Genomic DNA, 26,350 nt, shown 5'->3' with positions numbered 1-26,350 from the left:
GTTTGTACTGATGTGCAAATTTTGCGCATGGTGAAATCCGCTGAAAAGTTAATCCTTAGTCCGGATGAACTGCCTGTGGAGTTTTACATTATGTAACTAGAGGGTAGTCACGCTTTAGGGTGAACGAATGGTGGAGTCGTCTAAGTCCTTTGCTTCAAGACTGTGTTGTCAAGGATGGCATAACAAAATGAATTGTTAGCTATGCATCTAATGTGCCAATGTCCCAGGCACCAGCGCTTTGCGGCGCTCCTTGTCCTGTTACTGGTTCCAAACGCGGTTGCGCAAGATAATGGCGATTCAGCAACCAGCCTTACTGAGGAATTGAAATTTTTGCTCACTCCCAACAGGTAATGTCTTAGGCCCACCACGCGGGTTACTCCATTTGGTGTTGGAAACGGTATTTATGTACGACGCGTGACCCCTCTACGGGGAAAATGCGCCTGAAAGACATAGCCCACTCTTATCTTGACGCAACTGTCGCGCGGCGTGCAAGCAGGTGCACGGCGTTCCCGTCGACGCCTGGCGCCCTCCGCCTCTTGGCATATGTCGGGGTCGCGCAGAGCGCCAGCAACGACACCGCCGACCTGGTGAGCTGCGGACTCAATCCCAAAGGCTCACACCGCTCTCAGCGCCGCCGTACGGCATACCCAGCCCCAGACACCTCCCCTCCCCAAACCTACGTTTCCCCCTACCCCGCTCGTTCCCCTCCCCGCGCAGGGCTTCACTACCTGCACTCCAGGGAGCTTGACCCGTGTCGTTCGGGACGCAATAGCGGCGTTGTTCTCCTCCCCCTCCCCCTCCTCCTCCTCCTCCTCCTCCGCCGCCGCCGCCGCCGCCGGACCGGGCCTTCTCCCCAGCAACGCCTGGCCGCTGTCCATAGAAGTGCACGCCCAGGTAACTTCCTGCAGTGGCGCAGTAGCCAGCTCTGGTGCTCCGCCGGCCGCCGGGGAGGGCCTCCTAGCAGCCACCCAGACAACTCCGACCAGCAGCAATTGGACCCAGCCGGCTCCGTCCTCATTGCCAGCAGCAGCCGCACCCGCAAACGATGCAGCCACCATTATCACGGCCCCAGCCATCAAAGACGCAGCAGCAGCAGCAGCAGTAGCCGGGGCCGCAGCCGGCGCTCAGGGCATCATCACGGATGCCGCACATGCGTTCAGCGACCTGGTGCCTGCCGGCGAGCTGGTATCGCTGCGGGACCTAGCCGCTATAGATGGCAGCTTCAGCTTCGGGGACATTTTGCCGCCGCTGCGCCGCAAGCTGGCGCTGGGGGAGGTTGGCGGCGCGGCGGTGGTGCCCTTGGACGCCCCCGTGCTGCTGCTGGTGTACCGGCGGGATGTGCTGGCGAAGATGGGCCGAGAGGTACGACGGCGGTATAGGTGTGGTGGCGGCGGCGGCGGCGGGGTTGTGGAAGCCATGGTGGATCAGGGGCTGATGGGAAATGGGGCAGGGAGGAGGGATGCGATGAAGGATGAGGTGTCAGCGAGAGGGCGGTGGTAGTCCGGGAGTTGGAGTTGGAGGACTGGGGGGGGAAGGGCTGGACAGCATGTGCGTGTCGCGGTGGGGGGACCATCGTGGACGTGCGGAAACAGAGGGGTACAGAGGCTTTAAACAGAGAGGCTTCTTCCCTTCATAAAAACCCCCATCTCCGGCAGCAACTTCACTCGCTCGTGGTTCGTCTTTTCCCCCCCCATCTCCGGCCCCATCCCCACCACCGTCCATGCTTAGCACACCTAAAGCCTCAATCCTTCCCCGCTTTATGTGCCTGAACAGCGCGCCTCTCTCCTTTTGCCTCCCCCCCCTCCTGGCCTCCCGCCGCGGCGCCGCACGCAGATCCCCAGGACCTGGGACGAGCTGGCGGACCTGGTGGAGCTGTACGGCATCTCTCGCCCAGCCGGGGCCCCCAGTGCAGCTCTGTGCGCCACAACTGGGGAACGTAAGAGCTTCCGCGCTTTCCCTCTCTCCCTACCTCTTTCTCCCTACCTCTTTCTCCCTACCTCCCGGCGGCACGTGCTGGTTCCTTGGACATTCACACCCGTTTTGTTTCCTCCCTTGATCCTTGCCTCCATTCGTGATCCTCCCCGCCGTCTCCTTTCCTGACGGGGCCTCTCGCGTCGAGACGCTTCCGGGCCACACTTGCTTCAGGGCTTCGCCGTGATATAGCCAGTTGTGAACATGACTTACGAACATCGGGTCGGAGTTCACTAGCTTTTGTCTGGGCTGGACTAGCAGTGCTGGTGTAGCTAGGCTCTAACCAATACCGCACCCCTGGTCTAGGGTTTCTTGTCGTCATGTACCCGTTCCTACACTTCCCTTTCCCCCCCCTGCCTGGTCAGTTTCTTTGCTCTCTGTACATCGGCCGCACTGCAGCACTCTTTCCCTCCTTGGCAGCAGCTTCACTCGCTCGTTTGTGGTTCGTCTTTTCCCCCCCTCCACCCGGGATCGCCAGCTGTATCGTTTCCGGTAGTTGGTGCCTTGTTGGATGCGGCAGTGGCTGCTTTCACTTTTTATGTGGTAATCCCCTTTCTCCCCCCTTACCCCCCAACACACGCGCACACGTGTTGTGCCCGTTACGAATGTCCCGCAGCTTGCAGTAGCCTGTCGCTCTTCTCCGCAATCTGGCACAGCCTTGCTCAGAGCCGTGGGCTGAGTCAGGGAGTGTACTTCGACCGTGAGACCGCAGCGCCGCTCGTCCGAACGGCTGCCTTCCGGGCCGCCGCGCAGCTGTTTCTGCGGCTGTGGCGGCCCGCCCTCCCGCAACCAGACGGCATGTGTGGGTTCGTGCATCCGGGTCTACGGTTGGGCACGTGCGCTTTCTCGGTCGGGACGTTTGAGCAGGTCAAGGTGAGGTTTGGAGGGGAAGGGGGGGAGGGAAGTGAGAGGAGGGAGGGAAGTGAGAGGAGGGAAATGAGAGGGGATAAGGTAAAAGGGCTTGTGGAAAGGAAGAGGTTGAAGGTAGGAAGGCGGGGAAAAGGTCTACGCACCAGCAGCTAGATATCTTAACCCGGAGTATGAGTGAGGGGCACAGCACCAGTGGACAAAGCGTGCAGCATTACGCGGCCATGCGGGCCCGGGGGCCAAGCCACCGTGGCCAACTCCCTACGAGCAGCTGGCATCGTAGGAATAGTGGCCCGGTCTTAACATGGTTGCTATGCCTTCATGGTCTTTGCGGAGCCCTAGCTGCACTCCTCACGTCATGGGCTGCGCGGCACAGATTTATTAAATTACCGCTGCCCGGGGTAGAGCGGTTGGCGCATGTGGGGTGCGCGGGGCTCGCTGTCCTAGGGTGTTCATGGGGCCCATATCGCCGGTCGGTTGCAACTCGCACTGCCGCGCACTGCAGCGTACCAGTCTCGTCCGGCGTGACGGGGCCGTAGATGCGCCTTATGCGCTCACCCGCCCTCATACTCTGCTATCGTTCAGACCTCGTGCCCCTTCCGCCGCCGTCGTTTGCTCCCCAGTACTTCCGCTGCGTGTGTGTGTGCGTGGGTGGGTGGGTGTGTGGCCCCTCGCATCCCCATGTACCCCGTACACATCCCCGCCGCCTCGCCCCACCTCAATCCTTCCCCCCAGGATGTGGCGCGGATCGCACCATCCCAACAGCAACCTCCAAGCGACACCGCCGGCCAAAACCAGTCAGCAAGCGGCGTCCGCTCGTCCCCCGACGTCGCTACCGCCGGCGCTGCAGCCGCCACCAACGCCAACGCGTTGTTCGGTGTGGCGCAGCTGCCGGGATCCCGGTTCGTGCTAAGTCCAGAGGACTCCAGCCGCCTGGTGCTGTGCAGCACCGGGAACTGCCCCTTAGGGGACATCTCCGCAACGGGAGCCGGGCAGCAGCAGCAGCAGCAGCAGGAGCAGGAGAGGCGGCGGAGAGGGCGAGGGCGGCGACGGCGCCATGTTTTGCAGACGGAAGCGCCGAGTGATGCGGTGCTTGTGAACCGTGCGCCGTACATCCCAAGCAGCTTGCTAGTTGCCGGCATCAGCACCAGGTAGAGGCGGATGGAGGAAGGGGGAAAAGAAGGGAGAGATGTTAGCAGCTTTGAGGTCTTCAGCCCGTGATCCTAACTTACCAACCGCCTCTCCAGTGAGACAGCCGCGTTCCTGATTTCACATATACATCCATATACTAGTTCAGGCACTGCTGGTAAAACACACACCGATGCCCCGGAGGTTCCTTGATCGAGACCTGTCAGAGACGTAATATCCTTCCGATGGTGGAAGGTAAAGTGCCCCTAGTCGACGGACGGTGGTGACCTGGGATAAAAGAGACAATCTCTGTGTTGTTTATGTATACTAACCTGCGAGCTGATCAGGAATGGAGTTGAGCCGCCGTTGATCCGGCAGATTCCGTTGGATGCCGGTGATGGATGCTGAACCTGACCGATCCACTGAGAAGTCGACTTCTAGGGTGACTGGATGAGGGTGTGCCCCGAAATACCGGGGAAGGCAGGGCTTCGCCAGGTAGCGGCCGCAGGGTGAAGATATGACCCTCCCTGTCCCACACATCATGCATATACTCTCTCGCAATCTAGCTGGCCTGCCCCACTGCGCAGGTCGACGACTGCCCAGCGGCTCCTCGCCTGGTACAGCCTGTCCCACGTCGCGGGCCCAGAGGGCTCCCTCCAGCTGCTGCGGGAGCCGGGGGCCAACACGGCGCCCTTCCGGACCAGCCACTTCTCTGCCGCAGCGCGCGCAGCGTGGGCTGCGGCCGGCTATGACGGGGACCTGATGGGCCGGGCGCTGGACGAGCAACAAGCGGCGCTAGCGCACCCGAACCTGGCTTGGGGGCTGCACATGGCCGGGGGAGCCTTCTACAGGTGCGTGGTTTGTATGTGGGGCTGGGCATGTGTAGGGGTGGGGAGGAGGGGCCGGGCGTGCAAGGCGGGGTGTTCTGGGGCTCTGTTGTTGTTGTTGTTCATGTTACAGTGGTGGGCTGCCAAGGTTTTATGCCTGAAAGCAGAGAAGCCGAGCCAAAGGGCACATAGCCACATAGCTGCATGAAGCACATTCCGGGAAGAGGAGACCGACTGGTTCGTTACGGCGCACACAAACCTACTACTCAACAGGCTGGGTGTAGACTAAGACCGGACTGCTAGCACTGCACTGCACTGCACTGCACTGCACTGCACTGCACTGCACTGCCGGCACTAGCAGGGGGGCTTTGCCGATATGGCTCCCCTATGATTGATGACTTCGTGCCTAGCAGTACCGTCAAATTAGGTGTTGTGTGGGGTAAGGGAGGAAGGGATAGCAAAGCAAGACGATATGGGCTGCGTGTATTTGGGAATGCTCTGGTGTTCTGTATTGGGACGGTGTGCTGGACGAGGACGAGGACGCGGGGTGCGCTTGGCAGCCGGGATGCGGCAGACCGGTGGGGTGCGAGCTAGGGCGCCCTAGACAAGGGCCAAGAGGGACAACTTGCCAGCTGCCCCGCAGGCTGCTGGCAGTTCGGTGCGGCGCTTTTCCGCTCTGCTGGCTCTACTAGAAGCTGCGTGTATCGGACGAGAGATACCCAAGTCAAAATACCAAGCAAATCATCATCTGCTGTTGATGTGGCTTTTATTTTACAGCTTCTTCAGCCGCTATTTGCCCACCTGCCCATACACACGCTGTTACCTCCACGCCTGCTGCTGACCTGCCCGCATCCCTCTGCGGCTGGTGCTACCACCTCCCCTCTCGACCAGGTCCGCGTTGTCGGACTTCCTTGCGGAGCTGCTCAACACCGCGTCCTCCTCCCCCTCCGCCGCCACGGACCAGCTGGATCTCCTCATCGAACAGCTCCACGCCAAACTGTGCAGCCATTACAACTCCAACTCCAACTCCACCTCCAACTCCTCCTCCACGTCGGCGGCTACCTGGGGGGCCAGCATTACCGCAGCACGGTATGCAGCCTTCCTCAACATTGGCTCCTGGCCGCGACTGGAGGCACAGGCAGGGGGCCCTGCCACGGAGCCAGCAGGAGCAGTATCAGCACCCGCGTCTGGCAGCGGCCGGGGGCGCCTGGTGCCGCTTGCTGTGGCCCTCATAGTCGCAGGCCTGGCTGTGCTGGCCGTGGCGCTGTATGTGCCGTACCGGCGCGGTTGCGGGCCGCTGCGACGCCGGCAGCGGCCGTCTTGGAGTCCGGACGCGCCGGCGGTGTCACCCAACACGACGTTGCTGATCACAGGTGTGTGTGTGTGTGTGTGTGTGTGTGTGTCGGAGAGGGGCGTTTGTGCGGTGGCGTTAATGTGGCCAGCCACGACGGCGATGGCAGGTGTTCAGGAGGCAGGGGGACCTGGTGGGGCGTGTGCGTGTGCGCGCGCGTGTGTTGTGTGTGTGCGTGTGTGTGTGGCGCAGGTTCTCCGATATACATACACAAACAGCTTTCGTGCACTGCAATGTTAGGGGCAGCCTTTCCGCTTCCCAATCGCATCCGCGCTGCACTCCCCTGACCCTGACCCTGACCTCGCCAGTTGAATGAGCCCATGTGGGCCCCTGTCCCACGTCCTCTCCTCCTGCTCTTAGTCGGTCTCGCCACTCTTCAAACCCCTCCAACCCCACCAACCCCCTTCAAACATCAGACATTGAGAGCTCCACCAAGTTGTGGGAGGAGCTGCCCGAGGTGGTGATGGGCTGTGCGCTGCGACTGCACCATGCCTGTCTGCGCAAGGTGCTGGTCCGCCACCGGGGTGAGTTGGGTCGAGTTGGGTGGGGGAAGGGAAGGGGTTGAGGAAGAGGGGAAGGGGTTGAGGGGTTGAGGGGGAGCTGGGGAATATGTGCAAACTTCAAGGAAGGGATTGTCGATGTCCTGTGGATGGTGTGTGTGTGTGTGTGTGTGTGCGTGTGTGTGTGACTTCACACCGCGGCAGGTCGGAGCGGGGGCAGGTTGGGCGAAGTCGGCCGCGGTGTGGCGTGTGTGGCCCTCTTCAACTGGACCTAGCCGGCAGCTACCCTTCCGTTTCCTGCACCGGCCTGCATCTCGGCGGCACGCAGCTGCTGCTGCTGCTGCTGCTGCTGTTGCAGCGTGTAGGGAAATCCCTGCACGAATACGGGCGGGGCCGCGTTGCCACACCTGTGCGAATTAACACACATCCATTGCGCGGAGGTGCCTGAATCGCACTGCACGGAACTGACTCATTTGCGACGTGTTTGGGGATCCGCGGCGCATCTGCGCATTTCCTTTGCTGACGCCGCGCTTGGGCCCCCGACCCTACTGGTCAGTCCTGCTTCTTGTACACTCTTTCCTTGGCAGCAGCTTCACTCGTTCACGTGGTTCGTCTTTCCCCTCCGGCCCCCACCTCCCACTGCCCCCATCTGCCCTGCTCCTACTGCTGCTGCTACAGGATACGAATCCGCCACGGAGGTGAGGGAGCGGCTGGGCTGAGCTGGGTGGGCGAGGGTGGGAATCCGCTTTGGAAGCACCAAGTCCCACGCCATGCATGTCTGTCCATTTTCCATGTCTGCATGTATGTATGTATGTATGTATGCATGTCTGCCTGCATGGCCTTGTCCCTACGTGCCTTTTAGGCGATGCATCTTTTAAGTGCCTCGGCAGCCCATGTCTGTGCAATGCGGTTTAGGCGCCCTCTCCCCCCCTCTCTCACGCAACCACATACACACACATACATACACGCAACCACGCGTGACTCGCCCCTTCCCGCCTCTACGCGCGCGCACAGTCCTCACACTTCGCTGCTCGCGCCCCTCGGCAAAACCCTCTATCACGCCCCTCCTCCCCCTTGGCATGGGGTTTTCCGTCTCCCAGCCTTTTCCTTACCTAGCTAATATTGCCCGGCCTGGCTCTTCCCTCCATCCCCCTTCCGCGCACATTTACCCTTCCGAACTTCCGCCTACCGCTCGTCTCCCATCTCCTCCCTCCTCCTCGGCAGGGCGACTCCTTCATCCTGGCATTCCACAAGCCCGAAACAGGTGAACAGGTTCATATTGACCACGGGGGGTTCCCAATCTCATACATACAGGCACATATACACACACACGTTTACATCCCAATGTTCGGTCTCCCTCCAGGCGTCCGTGCCTTCATACCCGGGGTGGGCCCCCTCCCTGCACATTACCAAGGGCTGTTCCATTCGCATAACCCCAATCCCGCCACAAGTCCGCCCATATCCTGGATGGTGCGTTGCTGCCTCTTCTTTTCCCCCCGGGCCCCTGTCCGCGGGTCCCGCGTGTCGCTTGCGTAGTCCCCCCCAACCTACGGGGCCAATCACCCAGGGGGGCGTTTGAGGGAGGTCCCTTTTGCTTGGCGGATCTGGGATTCATGTCCGCCCGCTCTCATGCTGGGCCCTTTCCGCCCGCATCCGCACCCGCACCCGCACCCGTTCGCCTGCCTGCCTGCCACGCAGCCCTGGCGTTCGCTGTGGAAACCCAGCAGGAGCTGTTGGAGGTGAACTGGCCTCCGGAGCTGCTGGCGAATGAGGTGGGCAGCCGCATGGAGGGGGTGGTGATGGGGGGGAAGGAAAAGGGGAGAGGAGGGAGAGAAGGGGGAAGGGGAGGAGGGGAAGGGAGGAGAGAGGAGACCGCCGACCGCCAGCCCAGCATATCGATCTTCCGCACGTATCCAATCCCTCTCCCACATACATACATACATACATACATACATACATACATACATACATACATACATACATACATACATACATACATACATACATACATACATACATACATACATACATACATACATACATACATACATACATACATACATACATATACACATACATACATTCACATACACCTCGCAGGCCTGTGCGCCCGTGTACACAAGCGCCCCGGTGGGATTTCCCTTCCGCCGACCCGCGACCCTGGAGACCGTCCTATCGCGCATGAGCATGCGGCCGCACTCCCACACCTCCATCGGCGGCGGCGGCGGCGCTGCGTCGGGCCCCTGCGCGTTTGCCGCCAGCCCCTCCACTCTACAGCTGCTTGCCAGCATGCTACCAGCGTCCTTTGCCCGTGCTACTGCCAGCCGTGGCTCCATGGCCCCGCAGTCTCCTACGCTACTGCAAGGGCGGCTACACTCGCCCTTTTGCTCCAGGCAGCGCATGTCGATCGACATGGGGCTGCTGCACCACCTCAGCCGGGAGGAAGTCCGCACGCCCACCAGCCGGGGCGACATCTTGGAGACCGACGCGACGTTCAATCCCCTGTTTGCCTCCACGCAAGTACCGCTAGCAGCGTCGCCGTCGCCGTCGCCGTCGGTGTTACGGCGGGGCGCGGAACGAGCTGACGCTGCCATCCGCGCCTTGACATCCATGCCGCTAGCTTCCACCGCCGCCGCCGCCGCCGCCGCTACGGCGGTAGCCGCGGCAGCTAGTGCGACGCATAGCGTGACCCCCACCGCCACCACGGCGGAGGTGGCGGCGGCGGCGCTGTCGGCGCACGTCCCGGCGTCCCGTGGCAGCACATCCTCGCGCCTGATCATGGCGCGGCTGAGTGGCCGTAGTGAGATGAGTGACTTGGCTGCGGCGGGGGGTTCATCGTCGTCACCGCCGCCGCCGCCGTCACCGCCGTCTCCGCCACCGCCGCAGCGGCAGCAGCCGCAAGGGCTGGTGCCGCCCCGAAAGCCGGGGGCCCTCTCTCGTAAGTTGCAGGAGCTGCAGCGGGGGGCCCAGCAACAGCCACTACAGCCGCCGCAGCAAGTGGAGGTTTTACACCACCGATATCACCACTTCCTTACCCAGTCGCATCACCAGCAGTCTCAGCAGCAGCAGCAGCAGTCCCAGCAGCAACCCTCGCCGCGTCAGCACCAATTGCAGTTAATGGAGGAGCAGTTCGCACCCGCCTCGTCCATGAACAGCAGCGGCGCCTGGGCGATTATACACGGCGGCGAGACCGCCGCCGCTTTGGAGGACCCGACCAGCACCAACACCAACGTCGCCGCCGTCACCGCCGCCACCGCCGCCATTGGCTGCGTCAAGAACGTCATCGAAGTCATGCCGGAATACGTCTCAGCGCCACTGAACTTACTGCCTACCACCAGCACAAGCCGCACGCCAACAGGATCCGGAATGGCGGCGCCCTTCACCAGCGGCGGCAACGGCATCATCGAGCCGGGGGTCGATGCCACCAGCGTCAGCGAGGGCTTGTTTGAGATCTCCCACAACGGCAGCGGCCCTGCTTTGAACATAGGCGCCGGCAACCGCGCGCGCCACGCTAGCCCCAGCCAGAGTCCTGGCCTCAGTATGCTGGGTGGCAGAGGCGAACGCCGCGGCACGTCGCGCCGTGCGCAGACGCAGCCGGTGGCGGTGGCCCCGGGGCGCAGTCCGCTTCCGACAGCTCCTGGCGGTAGTCCGGAGCTGGTCTGTGTGACCGGAGGGACCCTTATCAACCTGGAGGCTTGCACGCTGGAGGAGTCGCTGAAGGCAGCAATCAGGCATCTGGATGAGGCGGGCGGTGGGGACTGTAAGCGGCGGCTGCTGTGGAGGGGTTTGCGGATCAGGTGGGGTGCGGTGCGTGTGCGTGTGTGTATGTGTGTGTATGGGGGGGAAAGTCTCGAACCTCGGCGAGCTTCCTTACACTGCCCGGGCTGTATTACCCCTTCGGCTTGTGGCGTTGCGGGTGGATGGGTTCGTCATAACCTTTTCTTTGATGTTTTGCCACATATATATTATATATTTATTTATACATAGATATCACGGGCATCACCCATGCCGCAATGTGCAAGGAAATATCATCGGGGGTTGGGTTGGGGGTCGGGGGGTGCGGGTGGGCTCCTCCTCCCATGGCACCGTAGGTCAGGTCCTTGGAGCAAGTCCCGTTATCTGCCCCACGTCGTTTTTGTCTTGATGCCCATTTGCCGGTTCAGCTCATGACGTCCTTGTCAGGTCTGTGCTCTTCCGCAGCAGGCTACGACGTCTGCTGCGCCTTGTGCGTGGTGCCTTGTACTGGCCCCGTGCCGCCGGCTCTGTGTGTGCCATCCTGTCTCCCCGTGTCGCACTGTGGGATGATGTCCTTTGCCCTACCTTGCCCTACCTTGCCCTACCTTGCCCTGTCCTGCCCCTGTCCTGCCCCTGTCCTGCCCCTGTCCTGCCCCTGTCCTGTCGTGCAGGATGGGACTGCACTCGGGAATAGCCAGCGAGTCGGAGCTCACACACAACAGAGCCAGCGCCCGGACCGTGTACAGCGGCGAGTGCGCCAGCATTGTACGTCTGGTGTCGGACAGCGCGCAGGTCCGTCAGGTGTTTTGGAAGGCGGCTCGCTCTTCCGTGCTTCCTTGCCTCCTCGACGTCTCCCTCCGCATTCGTATAGGATTTTGTAAGATGCACTTTCACAATTTCCTCCTCCTTTCCCCCTCCTCCCTCGGGGCAACGGGGGCGATTCGCACATGGCTCACTTGGGGGCAATCCACCGGGGCGATCCACCGTGTATACTGTATCGCGCCGCGCCTTTCCCTGGCTCCAATGGGGCCGTACCCGTACCGTGTCTATCCCAGCAGCAATCTGCGACCCCCGGGCGGGAGTGAGCGGTAGAGTCACCGGTGGAGTCACCCACCCCCGTGCCCATGCCTCTCCGCGGCTTCGTAATGCCCTCTCCGTCACACACCATTACATTACGCTACGGTCCCATGCTGCCATGTTCCAGCCCGTTTGGCTATCAGCTGGCCTTCATTCTCCAAGTCCAGCAGACGCGGCCTCCGCCTCCTCCTCCTCCTTCACGTCCTAGACGCCATCCACCCCCTCCTTGCTACTTTCTTACCCTGGCAGCAGCTTAAATCGCGTGTGGTTCGTCTTTCCACCCCCTCCTCGTCCCCATGGGCTGGCATCGCAGGGCGGACTGATACTGCTGAGCGGGGCTTGCTGGGGAGCTCTGATGGCCGCCGCCGCCGCCGCCGGCGGGCTCCACGGCGCCGCCGCGGAGGCGTTGCTCATTAACATCGGCCGCTACCGCGTCATGCCGCCCTCTTCCGCCGCCGCCGCCGGCGGGCCCGTGGACCATGAGCCCGCCGGCGTCATGCCGCTGTACATTGCCACGAGCCCCGAACTGGCGGCGCGCGCTGCGGTGCTGCCGCCGCCACGTAAGATTTCCGCTGTCGGCCTGTCGCTGTACGCCGCACCCGTGGGTCGCGTCGCGGTAGCGTCGCTCAACGTGGCTGACGTGGGCGCGCTGCGGGAGTGGGACGAGCAGGCCTTGCGGCAGGGGTTGGCGCTGCTACGGCGCACGGTGCTGGAGCAGCTGGCGTGTCATCGCGGCTACTTGGTTTCGGAGGACTGGGAGCAGGGCACCCTCAGCGTCGCGTTCGCGTTCCCGCTGGATGCCGTACGGTGGGCGCTGCGATGTCGTGAAGTGCTCGGGTCCGCCGCCGTAGATTGGCCAGCAAAGCTTTTGGCTCATGAGCTATGCCGGGAGGAGCAACTGCAGCGGCTGCAGCAGGCAGTTGCAGGGAGGGCATCCACAGGTGGTGGCGGCGGCGGTGGCACGTTGACGTTGTACGGCAGCCGCAGCGGCGGCATCGCGCTAGCTGGTTCCTGCACTGGCCCGCCGCCGTCGCCGGTCTCGGGGCGGGGACGTATCCGGACCCTGGAGCTGGCAACATCGTACGACAGCAACACGGCGCTGTGGACTTCTCCGTCTCTGGCGGCGGCAGCGGCGGCAGTGGCGGCGGCGGCGGCGGCGGCCTCGGAGCCTGCTGGCTCGGCGGCTGTGGCTGTGTCTTCAAGAGCACCCAGGTCGGCAGCGAGCGGGGGCCCTGCAGGGGATGGAGCCCGGACGCTGTCGCGGGAGGCCCTTTCGGCGACAGTGGAACGGGGCTTGCAGCAGTCGTACACGATGGCGCTGGGGCCTCGCGCGGGTAGCACGCCCGCGGACTTGGACTTAGTGCCGACGACAGGGCTGCAGCCGCCGGCACCGGTAGTACGGCAGGCGCCGGCGGGCGTGGCTGGCGGCAGCGGCGGCAGCGCCGCCGCCACCGCTGGCGTCCGGGGCCGCAGCCCGACGGTGCATGGCACCGCCAGCGGCGTCATGGCTTGCCACGGAAGCTACCGTCGTCGGAGCGGCAAACAGCTGATTGCCCTGGGCTCTCAGGGTGCGCTTGGTAGCGGCGCAGCCATCGCGGCGTCCATTCCGGCGGCGGGGACAACCCTCACGGGCAGCGGCCTCGTCGCCACGGACTCGGGCTCGGTAAGCTGTACGACGGCTACGACGGCTGGCATCACGCCCAAACCATCCGGTTACCTTAGCACCAAGTTTGCCGCGCTGTCCTCGCGGTTGAGGATTTCTGCCGGCGGCGGCTCACATGCCGATGGCGGCGGCGGCGGCGGCGGCGGCGGCGGAACGGCGGCGGCACTATCGCACTCGCACGTGCCGGCGGCCACCGCTGCCGCCGAGGCGGGAATGCTGAGCGCGCGGGCGAGTGGTGCCGCTGATGCGACGGCCCGCAGCAGCGGCGCCGGCTCGCCCGGGGGCCCCCGTGACTCGGCGGCTAAAACTTCCCTGGCATGGGCGCTCCGAGACGAGATGGAGGACGCGGAGGACGGCGGCGACATCTTCTCCCTGCACCTGGGCGGCATGGACGGCTGCGGGCTGCTGGGGCGTGCGCCTGGCGTGTCGCTCTCGGGCGGCTGCGCGATTTACGGCAGCTCCACCGGCAGGGAGGCGGCGGCAGTGGTGGCCGGCGGCGCGTCTGTTGGCGGTCATCAGACGGCGCCGGCAGTAGCAGACCGGCGGTGCGTGACGACGACGTTGCGGGGGCCCCGGTAAGCGACCATGTGTGGTGAGGTGGGGGGAGGGGGGTTGTGTCCTGTCCTTCTGTCCCTCATCTTCTTCCGCACCGCGTGCACTGCGACCGATTGTACCTTGCGGGGCGCTTCCGGGGGTAACAGCAGCATTCTGCGACCGGTCAAAGGGGCGACTTGACTGCATGCTGAAGTGGCGGGCCCCATACTCCTTTCGCTTTCGTAACCCCTCTACCTCAATTTTCCCTTGTCGCCTATGTTGCTTGTCAGGACTTCTCCCCACCACACCCCTATCCCCGGCTCCCGCTACTGCTGCTACTACTGCTACTGCTGATGCTGCTGCAACTGCAACTGCTATTGCTGGTGTAACTGCAACTGCGACTGCTGCTGCTGCAACTGCAACTGCTGTCCTGATTACCTGCCAACTACAGGATCCGGGTAGGCGTCGACAGCGGCCCTGTGGAGTGGGGCATCTCCTCCTCCCACCACTGCCTCACCTACAGCGGCGCGCCCACCGCCATGGCTGAGAAGCTGGCCGCCGTGGCTGCCCCGGGCCAGGTCCTGGCCACCTACTCGGTAATGTTGGAGCTGTACCGCATGCAAGCCAACTTGGGGCCGCCCTCGGAAGCTGAGGAGGCGACAGCGGCGGCGGAGCGAGGCAGCAGAGCTGGCTTTGGCAGCGGCGGCTGCGGTGGCGGCGTCGGCGGCGTCGGCGGCAGCGGCGCGTTTTCTGCAGTGGTGGGTACGGCGCTGCCGCCGCCGTCGGGGCGCTCAGGTTTGACCAGCGGGCGGCAGCGGCGGCAGCAGCAAATCTTTGCTTGCAGGTACGGGTGGGGGCAGGAGAGGGGAGGTGAGGGGAGGTGAGGGGAGGGAGGGGAGGTGAAGGTGCTGTGCTGCTGGGATGAGGAATGGGGTGTTTAGCCCATCAGCTGACCCCTCCCCATGCACGTAGCTCTACTCTTTTTTGTGTGTGTGTGAGTGTTGTTGTAGCATGTGCCCCGGGTGTTGGGGAGACAGAGTGGAGCTGCTGGTGGGTGGAATGGTGGCGGTTAGCGGTTAGCGGTTGGGAAGTTCAGGTCGCTGGAGCCCCCCTCCTCCCCTTTCACCCGGGGGTCCATGGCCTCTGACGGCCGTTGTCCACAGAAGAGAGAATGAGAGAGAGAGAGTGTGTGTGTGTGTGTGAGTGTGTGTGTGTGTGTGTGTGTGTGAGTGTGCGAGTGTCCGTGTGTGCCGGTGTATATATATGCCTTCTGTGTTTCAGCTTGCCGATTCGCTGCCCCACTGCAGCAGCAGCAGGAGTACAAGGAGCACTAGAAGTAACAGCAGTAGCAGTAGAAGCTAACACTGCAAAACAGTGCTGCAGTTAGCCCGAGGCCGATGGCCATCCGCCACCGCCGCACTCGCAAGCCCCCAATCCCGCCACAAACAAATCTCAACCGCCTCTTCCCACGCGCCCTTGGGTCGCAGGTTCACCAACGACTGGGAGGAGGCGCTTCGAGAGTACGACACTCTGATGGCCCAGCAGGCCGGTGCCTACCAGGCGGCGGCCACCAGCGGCTGGAGCAGCCCCCGCAGCGGCCGAATGTCGCCCTTCTCCTCACCCTGGAACTGGTCCGCTACGGGCCGCCGGAGCAAGCGCCCCTCCGGCACCGCCGCCGGCGCGGCGGCGGTGATGGCAGTAGCGCCGCCGCCGCCGCCGCTACCTTCCCCGCGGATCGGTGAGAGCCGCCACACCCAGCCCAACCGAGGGAGCTTCGACCTGTTCGGAAGGGGCTCGACGTCGCTGACGCAGCGCGGCGCAGCGGCGCAGCCGCCTCTGCCGCAACGGCCAACGGCGCAGTGCGCTGCAGCGGATGCGCTGTACGGCAGCGGCGGCGGTGCGGGTGTGCCGTCGCCGCTGCCGTCCTCTATGTCCCACCCTCTCCCTAGTGCACACGCGCCGGCGGCGGCTGCATCGCCGAGGGAGTACCTGGACGGCCGTGTGGTGGCTGTAGCCGCGGGCTGTAGCCGCGAGTTCACCTCTGCTGGGCTGATGTGCTGCCCCCCTGGGGGCCCGTCGCGCAGCGGCGACGGCCGCAGCAGCGGCAACGCAGCGGGTCGCGTCGTCGTTGGCAACTCGTTCGCGAGCTACGTGTCCATGTCTGCTCCTAGCAACGCGCTGCCGCCAACGCCGCCGCCGCCGCCGCAACAGCAGCAGCGGCAGCAACAGCAACAGAAAAAAACGCAGGAGCAGCTGTCTTTGCTTGCCGCCGCCGGCGGTGCTCTGGCGCCAGCGCCGTTGACGTACATTTTCATGCCGCCACCCGTGGCCGTCGAATTAAACCGGCCTGGTCGTACATCCTCGGCATCGTGGCGCACGTTGTCCGCAGCGAGGATGGAGCCGCCGCCGTCGCCGCCGCCCCAGCAGCAGCAGCAGCAGCAGCCGCTATCGACGTCATCGTCGCAGGGCACGCTGGCGGAATCCTGCCCGTGGTTCTGCCAGAATGGTGGCGCCGGCGGCGCCGGCGGCGGCGGCGCCGCCGCCGCCATCGCATTTCCGGTAGGCAGCATGGACGATTCCATATCGCTATCGCTGCGCCACCAGCTCCCGGCGGACGTCAAGCGGACGCCGTCGCGTGCCACTATCGCCAGCGGCACCGTCGCCGGCGGCCCCGCCGGCGCGGCGCTTTTGAGCAGTACACCCGAGCACGAGGAGGTCACCGAGGTGGGGGACGTGGAGGAGGAGTTCGAGCTGACACCGCGCACGCTGCCGCGGCCGCTGCCGCCAACACCGCCGCACCAAACGTACGGCATGGATCCGCCAACGAGCGAATTCGCGTCAGGGCTTGTGGGCGCTGTGATGCCTGCAGTACGGACTGCAGCGTCCGCGACAGTGGCGGCGGCAGCAGCAGCTTCCAACTCACCCTCCGCTTCTATCGGCTCCACGCTTCCGTCGTACCCCAGGTCGGGGCCCGGAGCACCGTATGGGTCGACGGGCGAGGAGGGCAGCAGTAGCGCCGGCGGCGGCGGCGGCGGTGGCGGCTTCGGCAGCGGCGGCAGCAGCAGCGCTAGCGGAATGCTACAGCAGGCGCTACGGCAGCATCAGAGCTACGCAAGGCGGCGGCGGCAGCAGCGGGAATCCTCCTTGCAACATGACCACGTCATAGCGGCAGCCGAGGCACTCGCCGTACAGGATCTAAGCGTCAGCAGTCACAGCCCGCTGCACCAGGAAACCTCTCCGCGGCTGCAGCAGGCCGCATTAGCAACACCTACGCCTCCTCCACAGCAGCAGCCGCCAACGCCCCTCCCCGCTCAACCTCCTCCGCAAGCTTCGGCGATTCCAGTCCGCTCGCGGTCGGGTCGTCAGGCAGCGGCGGGGCGGCGGGGCGGCGGCGACCCCGCCACGGGTACGGTCGTGTGGAGGGCCAGTAGCACCATCACCGGACATGGCAGTAGCAGCAGCAGTAGCTGGCCGTTGGAGGTCACGGCCGCCGCGCAGCAGGGCTATCGGCCTGCGAGTCTAGGACAGGCGGGTACTGGGACGGAGACTTCAGACGAGGGTGCCGCATCCGCGGCTGCCGCGGCCGCCGCAATGGCGGCGGCCGCGCGACTCGTTGTGAGTAAGTCCGGAGTCACTGCCGGCGGCAGGGAACAAGCAGGGAAGGCAGGTGCGGCAGCGGCGGTGCCGGCGGCAGCTGTTGTGTTGGTGCCTGCGTCAGCGGCGCCCGCGACCGTGGCTGGGTTCGACCTGGCAGGGGCGACTGGTGACGGGTCCCGGCGACCTTACAGTGAGGGCTGTAGTGAAGGTCCTCCGTGTGCGGATCAGTTAAGCAGCCCGCCGGGCCTCCACGCACCTGCCGATCAGCAGGTGCTGCCCATTCGTACGGCGGTACCCGTACAGCAGTCGGCCGCGCAACCTGCGCCGTACGGCGGTGTGCAGGCTGGATTAAGATGGGGGCGTCCGGACGTAGGTGCGCGAGGCGGGTGCCTGGCAGCGACCAGCCAGGTTGGTGAGGCAGAGGTCGCCGATGTCAAGGTGGTGGCGGCGGGCGAGGAATGTGCCGTTGTCGCTGCTGCCGCCGCCGCCGCCGCCGCCGCCGCGACCTTGCTTGACGGCGAAGTCAATCCAGCGGTTGCCGCTTCGACGGCGCCGCTTAAAGACGTGCGGAGCGGCGGCTCAGCCTTAGCCCAATTTGCTGCCGCGATTAGTCAGAAGGGTCACCACACGCCGCCGCCGCCGCCGCCGCCGCCAGCCGCCAGCTACTCGGGGCTTCAACCCCGCCGGACTGGTAGCGGCGCACCTCATCAGCAGCGCAATCTGGCAGCGTATGGGGATGACAGCGCCGAGGTTGACGTCGCGTCGGAGCTGTGCGGCACGTTTGAGTGCCGGGGACGTTGGCGGCGGCCCACTCACGACGGCGCGATAGCGGGTGGTTTCGGCAGCACCATTGGCAGTAGCGGCATCAGTGGCGGCGGTGGCATTGGCAGTAGCGGCATCAGCGGTGGCGGTGGCGGCGGGCGCTCGGTAGTTGAAGTGGGAAGCTATGTGGGCCGCGCCGCGCGAAGCATCCGCGCGCTGTCCCTGCAGGGCAGCCACGGTGGTGCGGCCGCCGCGGGCGCTGCCGGATTCGGGTCGTTGGCGGGCAGCAGCAACCGTTGGCACGACACCGCGGTGCGCGCGTCGCCGACGTGTCGTACGTCTATGGCCGATCGCACCACGTCCAATCTGTGGTATATGCAGCCTCAGCCCATGCAGCTGCAGCGGTGCGGCCCCTTACCGCCAGGCGCTGCGGTCGGCGGCGGCGGCGGTGGCGGCGGTGACGTTTCCTTGAGCCCGTTCCTATCACCCGCCAGATTCGAGGTGTACGAACCGCACGAGTACGGCGGCGTCAGTGACGACTGCGACGATAGGAGTGTATCTGTACGGGCGCCGGCGGGGTGGCGGCCCGGGATTCACCCGCCTCCGAGCGCCGGCGGCGGCAGTCTGCCGCCACCGCGGCGTTCCTCCTTTGCGCGAGTGGGCAGCCTGGCTCCGCAAAGCGAGAGCGTATCGATGCACGGGGGACTCCAAAGCGCTGTGACGGGTCTGACGGAAAGCAGTGCTGGCGTCTGCGCCGGCAACCGCGCCGGCGGCGGGTACGGCATTTCCACCCGCGGCGGCGGCGGAGGCGGAGGCGGAGGCGCGATCATGACGCTCCCCTGTGGCTCTGCCTGCACGCTGAGCCTGGTGCGCGGTGCCTCGGCGTGCTATGCTCTGGATGAGCCGGAGTTGTGGCAGGATGAGGCGTACACAGACCCTCTGGAAATGTAACTGCGGTGGCACACGCGGCGCCCGTGCGCGCAGGCACCCGCACGTGCCCGTGCATTCATGGCGGAGATTAGCGGGGTAGGCTTTTCGTTGGGGGAAGTGGCTCTTCGTTCCAAATCAGGGGGTTACGGGAAGAGGCCTATAAGCACTGTAGATACGGAAGGGGAGAGAGTATTTGGGGGGGGGGGATTTGCAGCGCGAGCAAGCGAGTAGGTAGGAAGGAAGGCAAGTAGGGGTCTTAGTTCACCGCGGTGTCAAGCGCCAACGGTATATGGGTGCAGTGCGTGCGCATGTGCATATTTTGGTTTCGGAGGAGGGCTGTTTGTTTTTTGTGTATCGCTGCGTACTGAAGCCCAGGGGGGTTCATGACGGTGCCACACATGGATTGTACATATATACATGTATACATGCGCATGGATATTCGTGACGCCTGCAAAATAGGCGGCATACCGCTCAACAGCCGATTTGGCTACCGCAATTGTATGGCAACAGGCGGGTATTGCGTATCTGGAAGTTCCGGGACTTCTTCCGGGTACGACTCCAGCAGTGGGTAGGCGAAAATTTCCTGGATTGTGGAGAGAATGGATGTGTCCCCATGACGATGGACGGTGTTGGGGAGTCGGTATCAGTGACACACATCATCTGCAAGCCGACCGACCAGGACTGGAGTGGATGTGTCGCCGTCGATCCTCCGGCGGCGGATTCCATTGAATTCTGCTGCTGGTGGCGGTGATGGTGGTGGTGATGGTGGTGGTGAGTGGATGCTGAACCCGAAGAAAAATCACTGACTCCCCAGAAGTCGCGGCACTCACTGTCGTCAGGCGATGAGAAGCGGATGCATCATGGGGTGCCCTGGGGGGGGGGAAACATCGATGAAGGTAGTAGGGACTGCCAGCCGGCTAGTGACAATGTGGATTATATAGCTATTATATGACCCCATACTTCACATAAACCATCGTCCATATATTACATACGCGCACACAACCCTCTATCCCATATCCGATGACTCCTCCGTTATTACAAGTTCCACCCGCTTAAGTGGGGAGAGGCCGTAAAAAAGCTGGGGGCGCCCCGTACGGACGGTCCATAAAAGTAAAATCGTCCTGTACGGCATGATAAGCAGCGGCCGGGCTTAACACAACAACTGCCACATGGCACGCAGGTTTTGTTGGGAGCAGCTGCACGCTGACCATACAAATACACAAATACATATTTTTGTTCTTCTTCCCCTCCGCCCCCCCACGGTGCCCCCACAAACCCCGGACGGGTCCCTGGTGCCGCGTGTGTAAGTTGGTTGTGTATTGCACGGCGAGGGCACGGAGCGGGAGGGCGGAAAGCGGGGAGAGGGGGGAGAAGAAGGTTCTACGGAAGTGAGAGTGCGGCCAGAGTGTTTTAAGTCCGCCGAATCCGGTCGCCAGTGATTTATCGCGATTGGGCGAGAAGACGGAGGAGGAGAAGAAGAAGAATATGAAGAAGAAGAAGAAGAGGAGGAAGAAGACCAGGGGGGTCGGGGTTGGGGGTGAAGAAATGAGCAGGGGGGTGAGGAGCAGGGCCAGGAGCAGGAGGAGGGGAGGGGAGGTGGAGCGCGTTCTCGTGTTCAACTCCTGCAGCCGCCCACGTGATGGGTGGTTGCTGGTAGGACAGGGGAGCAGCCAAGTCGGTCTGGTGGGACATGCGGGTCAGATTTTTGTTGTGGGTCTCTGTGCGTTTATATATGTGTGTGTCTTTGTGTGCGTTTTGGGAAGGGAGAGAAGGGACTACCGGCTGCGTCAGAGCGCAGCTTGAGCGTGTGTGTGTGAGAGAGAGAGAGAGAGAGAGAGAGAGAGTTTTCCTTTCCACTACGACCAATAAATGGTGTAGACGCGCGCGCACGCGCGTGTGTGTGTATGTATGTATGTATACATGTCCGAAATCCCTTCTGACGAAAGCCAGAGGATGGAGTCGGGGGCTGTAGGCCTGGAGGCTGTCGCGTGAGCGATAGATAGTACGTGTTGCGATATACTACCATAGGGCTATGTGGCTGTGTAACCTTACACCACTTAACTGACCCTCGTGGCCACATCTGCCAACGTCCGCGCCCAAGGTTTTTCTTGGGAAGTTGTTTGCTATTGCGTCTATTCGTCCCGATGTGATGGCGCAGGAGAGAGCGAGGGAGGATGATGAAGATTCTGCTGATGATTAGGAGCGTGATTACTTCGGGTGTATGAGGAGCCATTATCTATCCACATGCCGCGACATCCAGGGTAGGTATATGGATTTCGTATCGATTTAAATTTTTGCAGGTAGAACTTAATTTGGAGTTTTGAGTTTGAATTTGAAATAGGGGCCTTTAGCGCAATTTTCATACGCGTTTGTTCCGTTCCCAAGTTTCCATATCGCAGTCTCATCGCTTGCGTTGGTGGGTGGGTGGGTGGTTGAGTAGGTGAAGGAGTATCCAGGATCAATTTTGAGAATTGGGATGGCGTCGCATTGTCATTTCTGTACATAAAGAAAGTGAGTTCTTTGGATCTTCATTCTGCCACACAGACATGGTTGTATATGTGTTTATGCTTGCGGGGCCTTGTGTGGGTGTGGGAGTGGGAGTATGTGAGGTGACGGCCTGCAAAAGGTTTGGATCAGGCTGGGGCATCCTGGCAAAACATTTGGTTTTCGAAACGTCAAAAAAGAGATGATATGACGCCGCAGAGGTCATCAGCGTACATACACACATACATACATACATTTTCATACATTCCATGTAGACCGGTACTTTGCTGCGCGAAGGCGCGCATGGGCGATGATGCCGTATGTATGGTGGGCGCCGTGGTGTGGCATTAAACGTCGCGAATTGTTTGGGTAGGTTTTGCTGCACTGTCTGACACACAGCTTTCTGTCTCTACATGTAATAAGCTGTGCTGCATCGAAGGGGCTGACAAGGGCTTTTGGTTTCCATGTAGGGTTAAGCAGTAGGGCAATCCCTACATCATTACCGAACCCTGTTGCTGGTCTGGAGGTGCGGCAGGGCGTGTGGGAGGGACAGGAAGTAGGACGGCAGGGGGGCGGGGACGGCTCAGGAGAAGGGGGGACAGGCGGGGGGAAGCAAGTGGACAGTGGACAGGCAGGAGAGTAATAACAGCAGGGGTGAGCAGGGCGGGGAAGGAAGGAGGGGAGATGCTGCGCCATGCGACGGCTGCATTATTCTGTCCTCGAGAAAACCGAATCGTTCCGGGCATATTTGTAAAAGTCTGAAACAGGGAGGTCCTTGTGAAGCAGCTGGCCGCGTTTCCAAGGTCCGTATGATTTTGGAATGTAAGGTGTATATTTACGTTTGCGCGGAATAGATTGTGGCCCGGCTGGAGAGTGAAGCAGTGCAGTGTCAGAATGGAATGTGAGATTAGCTTGGAAGCAGTTTAGTGGAAGGTGTTTACAGTTCGTTTAGCGCACGGCGCAATGTACATGCAGTCATGTCGTTGCGCGCGTATGCAACAACAATAGGTAGCACAACCAGAAGAACAAGAAGGCACCAAAGCAACAGCGCGTGCACAGGAGACGTCGCGTCTGTCCTTTGCTATGATGTAGGAACGAAGAAGAAGGCCAAGGTTCAAGTTTCCTGTCGCGGGTGGATGGCCATGCCAGAACAGGCAACATGATGGGTGCTCTCGCACACTACCAACTTGCCCCCTACCAACACCTTCCGAGCACGCGAGGAGCGTACATAGCAAGGAGCGCAGCGTGGTGTCCTTTAAGTCCTAACGCTAACGCAATAGACCATCCCAAGCCGTTCACACACAAGTTAAAGTTGGACATGTATGCACCGAGAATGAAACCCTAAGTGCGACCGTGCCTAAATTCAAAAGCACCGCTCAATGTCCAGAAGCCTAGCGCCGAAATTGTGGGACGTTATCGGTCAATATTTAGGAGTTCAGCTGATGTGTGGGCTAGGCCAGCGTGGCAGGGGCGTCATCGTCCTGGACTGTGACGGCGGTGGGCGTGTGGGCGCTGCCGGCGCGTCGTTGGGTCATGGCGTAGAAGGCCGGGCTGGCTGAAGGGGGCGGGGGGGGGGGACGTCGGCCACAGCGTACCAGATATGTTGGCGATGTCAAAGAGACGCTGCACCTCGGTACCTGAGCGCAATGCGTACGCTGCTTGACCGCGCCGACCAAAACTACATGTTCCCATCTGAAGATATTCCCGGTGGTTATTCAGCAGCCTTCGAGCTTGCTGCTGGCTCAATTCCATTCGTAGTTGCTGCAAGACGGCTAACGCAGGCACGGCCGAATGCGCTGCGAAAAGCTGTTCCAAGCTCTCAGCGGCATCCATTTCACTTGCAAGGTTCTGAACGTCTCTCGCGATTATCTTTACATAATTCTGTGCTTGTTTATTTATTTCGTAAGAGTGTAACTTGAGTATTCGGAACAATGAGAATTATGCGCTGCGCTACCGAAAGCAGGCGCCTTATGGCTTGCACACAACTGCTTCTTCGCCAGCGCTTCATCTTCCGCCAGCGCTTCATCTTCCGCGGCAGTTTCACGAGCCCAGAGTTGCAAGCTACGACGTTGGCTTTCGGTGCTTTTATTTACTGCAAAGCATCGACGCAATAGTCCAGCGTGCGGCTATGGCCAACATGCTCACCTGCGCAACGCGCTGGCGCACCTGGTCCTCATCCGCCAAGAAATTTTATATACATTTGTACAGGCGCATTTTGCGAATCGCACGCGCGCATCTGCGCGGCAAAATTCGCTCCTGACTTTTGGGACGAGATGTACGGATTCTCTATTCGCGAAGTACGACCGGACACATTTGTGCGAGGGGCTGCTTAACAACATCGTCGTGGATCGCAATTTTACTTACTTGTCATCCTTTATTGATAATAAAGGAATATATCCCCGAGGGAACTCGGGAGCCCGCACTGGGAAGGATTGACGATTGGAACGGACAAATGCCGTGCCACACATCAGCACGGATCTAACTGTACGAATTTAATGTCGTACATCGCGGCTGACTGGGCGCAACAGATGTAACGCAGCTCGTCCTTGCTGGTTGTTGGCCGTCGAACGATTCCGAGTCCGAAGCATAGCAGAGCTGTGTCTGCACGACATGCATATTAGCTATATCAGCGAGACAGTTCAGCTTAACTTTAACTCTCACCACGGGGAACGACCACCACCACCACCACCACCACCACCAACAACAACAGCACATATCTGCAGGGGCGTCTTTATGCGTTGCGTTCGTGGGGCGCTCTGTACGGCAGCTTCAGCAGCTCCAAAATATCCCGCTCCGAAGCCACGGGCCGCAGCCCCGTCCCCCCGCACCCCAGCCCGGGGTATCGAGTTTCACACGCCGCCGCTGCCGCCGTGACATTGCTGCTATCCGCCAAGCCGTCCCACGTCAATGGTCGGGTCTGTCCAGACGCCGCAGCTGTAGTTGTTGCTGCTGCCGCCGCCGCAGCGGCAGGGGCGTCGGCGGGGCCAGCGGCGACATTGCTGGCTGAGCCTGCCCTCTTGTCGTCAGCTCCGCCAGCGTCCGCATTACGGGCGGTAGCTCCAACCATGCAGGTCGCGAGACCCCTGGAGCGCCCTTCTAGAAGCTGTAGCTGTAGCTGCTCCGCTGCGCCTCGCTCGGCCCACTGTGGGGGTTGGAACTGTTGGCCGTTTGAATCGGTTGGGAGGACCTCCTGGGGCACCAGGCGGACGCCGGCGGTGGTCTGACGCAGCGTGGCGTGGGAGTTGGTGAACATGCTGCAGTGGTGGTGGTGTGGGGGGGGGAAAGAGAGGGGAGGGGAAATCGCGGTTGTGGTGGTGGCCGCGTCCGTCGCGACAGTGGCAGTTGCCACGGTGGTAAGGGGGCCGGTAAAGTTGTGAATGTCGGCAGGGGGGAATTTAAAATGGCGAGGAAAATGTGGGGGGGCCTGTGGGTGCGTGTCTTGTGCCGTCGTGTGTACGTGCGCATGTATGTTTGGTGCCAGGCCCCCACATCCACAGCCCTCCCAGCTCTGGACTATTTCCCGCCCCCCAGCCAAGTTCCTTTACCCGCCTCTCCCGCCCTCCCGGCACACAGCCTCACACACACACACACACACACTGCCCCCCGCCCCGTCACACACCCGCAATTCAGCGCGTGTTGCCGCATGAACCGTAAATACTGCTTGCTGCCCGTCCAGCCCACCACAGCGTACGGCCATTGCTGGCCGTATGGCACCAGCATGACGTCAAGTCTGCGCCGTCGGCCCCGGCTGGTGACCCAGATGCACCATAGGTGGTCGTACTTGTCCATCTGTTCCTGACCTGCAGATAAAGTGCGCTCCCGGGGGGCCAGGGGAGGGGGTTTGAGGGAGAGGGGGGGAGAGAAAGGGGGGAGAGAAGAAAGCACGACGGGTGCTGACGCGTCTCCGGGTGACAGGACGACGGCTGTCCACTGAAAGGGAATTGGCGGACGGACGACGGGGTGTGGCTGGCCGTGGCGGTCTGCTGCGGGGCAGAGCTGGGTCGTGCTGGGCTGTGTCCTCGTAACCTCCTAAAGGCGCTGTTCCCCGTCTTGCGCCCTCTTGCCTTTCACCCTCTCCCATACCGGGCGCCCTCGCCCTCACCCTCACCCTCACCCTCACCCGCCGATCGGCCCGAGGCCACCAAGCGCTTCATCGCGTCTATGTACCCCGGCTCCTGATTGACCTGTTGCGGGAGGGTTGGGTTGGGTTGGGTTGGGGTGGGTTGGGTTGGGGTGGGGTGGGGTGGGTTGGGTTGGGGTGGGGTGGGGTGTTGGGGTTAAACGATAGAGCTAATACGGCACGGCGTCGTGCAGCGTGTCACGCTCGCAGCAGCTGCACGGAAGAATGCTCACGTATGTCGTACATGTCAAAACACGGTGTCGTACATGAAGCTGTGCAACCGACAACACCACACACCTATCCACAGCTCTTCTCCTCCGTCGCAATGCACCCAACCTCCAACCGCCAACCGTCACACGCAGAGTGGGGAGAGAGCCCGAGCCCGGGGCATCGCCACACAATACGTACGGCAACGAACCTGCAGGCGACAGAAACCCTGCTCCAGTGGCACCACCCGTCCAGCCGCCACCAACTGCCGGTACAACAGGACAAGAAGAGGCGCCTCTCCGCCCGCGCCGCCGCCGCCGCCGCCACCACTGGCACCGCCGGCATCACCGGTGCCGTACAGATACCCCGTATGACGCGCGTACCCCGCCGTTTTGTAACCCTGGCCCTCATCTTCACTTTGGGGTTTCGGTTCCTTGTCGAGATCGGACCCGCGTGTGTTGGTGCACGTGACCAGGAAGTCGACGTCCTCCGCGGCTCGCCCCCTGCGTCCGCCCCCCACCTGGAGCAGCCACCAGCTCGAAGGGGGGAGTCCGGAGGTGGAGGACAGGGCGTTGATCAGCACCTAGGGGACCGTTG

The 26,350-nt window shown here is 62.3% G+C and overlaps 2 protein-coding genes across 2 annotated transcripts in view; one reads left to right on the top strand and one right to left on the bottom strand.

Moving 5' to 3' along the window:
* Positions 1 to 496: 496 nt before the first annotated feature.
* Positions 497 to 18,963, top strand: VOLCADRAFT_118024 (uncharacterized protein; the record flags this gene model as incomplete). Its single annotated transcript, XM_002952074.1, has 16 exons — positions 497 to 587; positions 718 to 1,362; positions 1,834 to 1,936; positions 2,588 to 2,844; positions 3,574 to 3,989; positions 4,554 to 4,817; positions 5,685 to 6,166; positions 6,561 to 6,668; positions 7,323 to 7,342; positions 7,869 to 7,908; positions 8,343 to 8,416; positions 8,745 to 10,441; positions 11,051 to 11,171; positions 11,770 to 13,694; positions 14,105 to 14,497; positions 15,141 to 18,963. Coding segments are annotated over 16 exons (10,458 nt in total), but the record flags the coding sequence as incomplete, so codon positions are not given.
* A 5,194-nt stretch (positions 18,964 to 24,157) lies between these two features.
* The window catches only part of VOLCADRAFT_92705 (uncharacterized protein), a gene marked incomplete at both ends in the record, with an annotated part of 8,031 nt that continues 5,838 nt past the window's right edge, over positions 24,158 to 26,350 (bottom strand). The window contains 4 exons of the mRNA XM_002951995.1: positions 24,158 to 24,680; positions 25,046 to 25,226; positions 25,547 to 25,610; positions 25,965 to 26,273. Of these exons, the coding sequence (XP_002952041.1) occupies positions 24,158 to 24,680; positions 25,046 to 25,226; positions 25,547 to 25,610; positions 25,965 to 26,273 (1,077 nt within the window). The remainder of the gene's footprint in view (positions 24,681 to 25,045; positions 25,227 to 25,546; positions 25,611 to 25,964; positions 26,274 to 26,350) is intronic.

The sequence above is a fragment of the Volvox carteri genome (genome assembly GCF_000143455.1).
Source record: "Volvox carteri f. nagariensis unplaced genomic scaffold VOLCAscaffold_27, whole genome shotgun sequence".
NCBI lineage: Eukaryota > Viridiplantae > Chlorophyta > Chlorophyceae > Chlamydomonadales > Volvocaceae > Volvox > Volvox carteri.
This window is presented reverse-complemented; position numbering and strand designations above follow the sequence as displayed.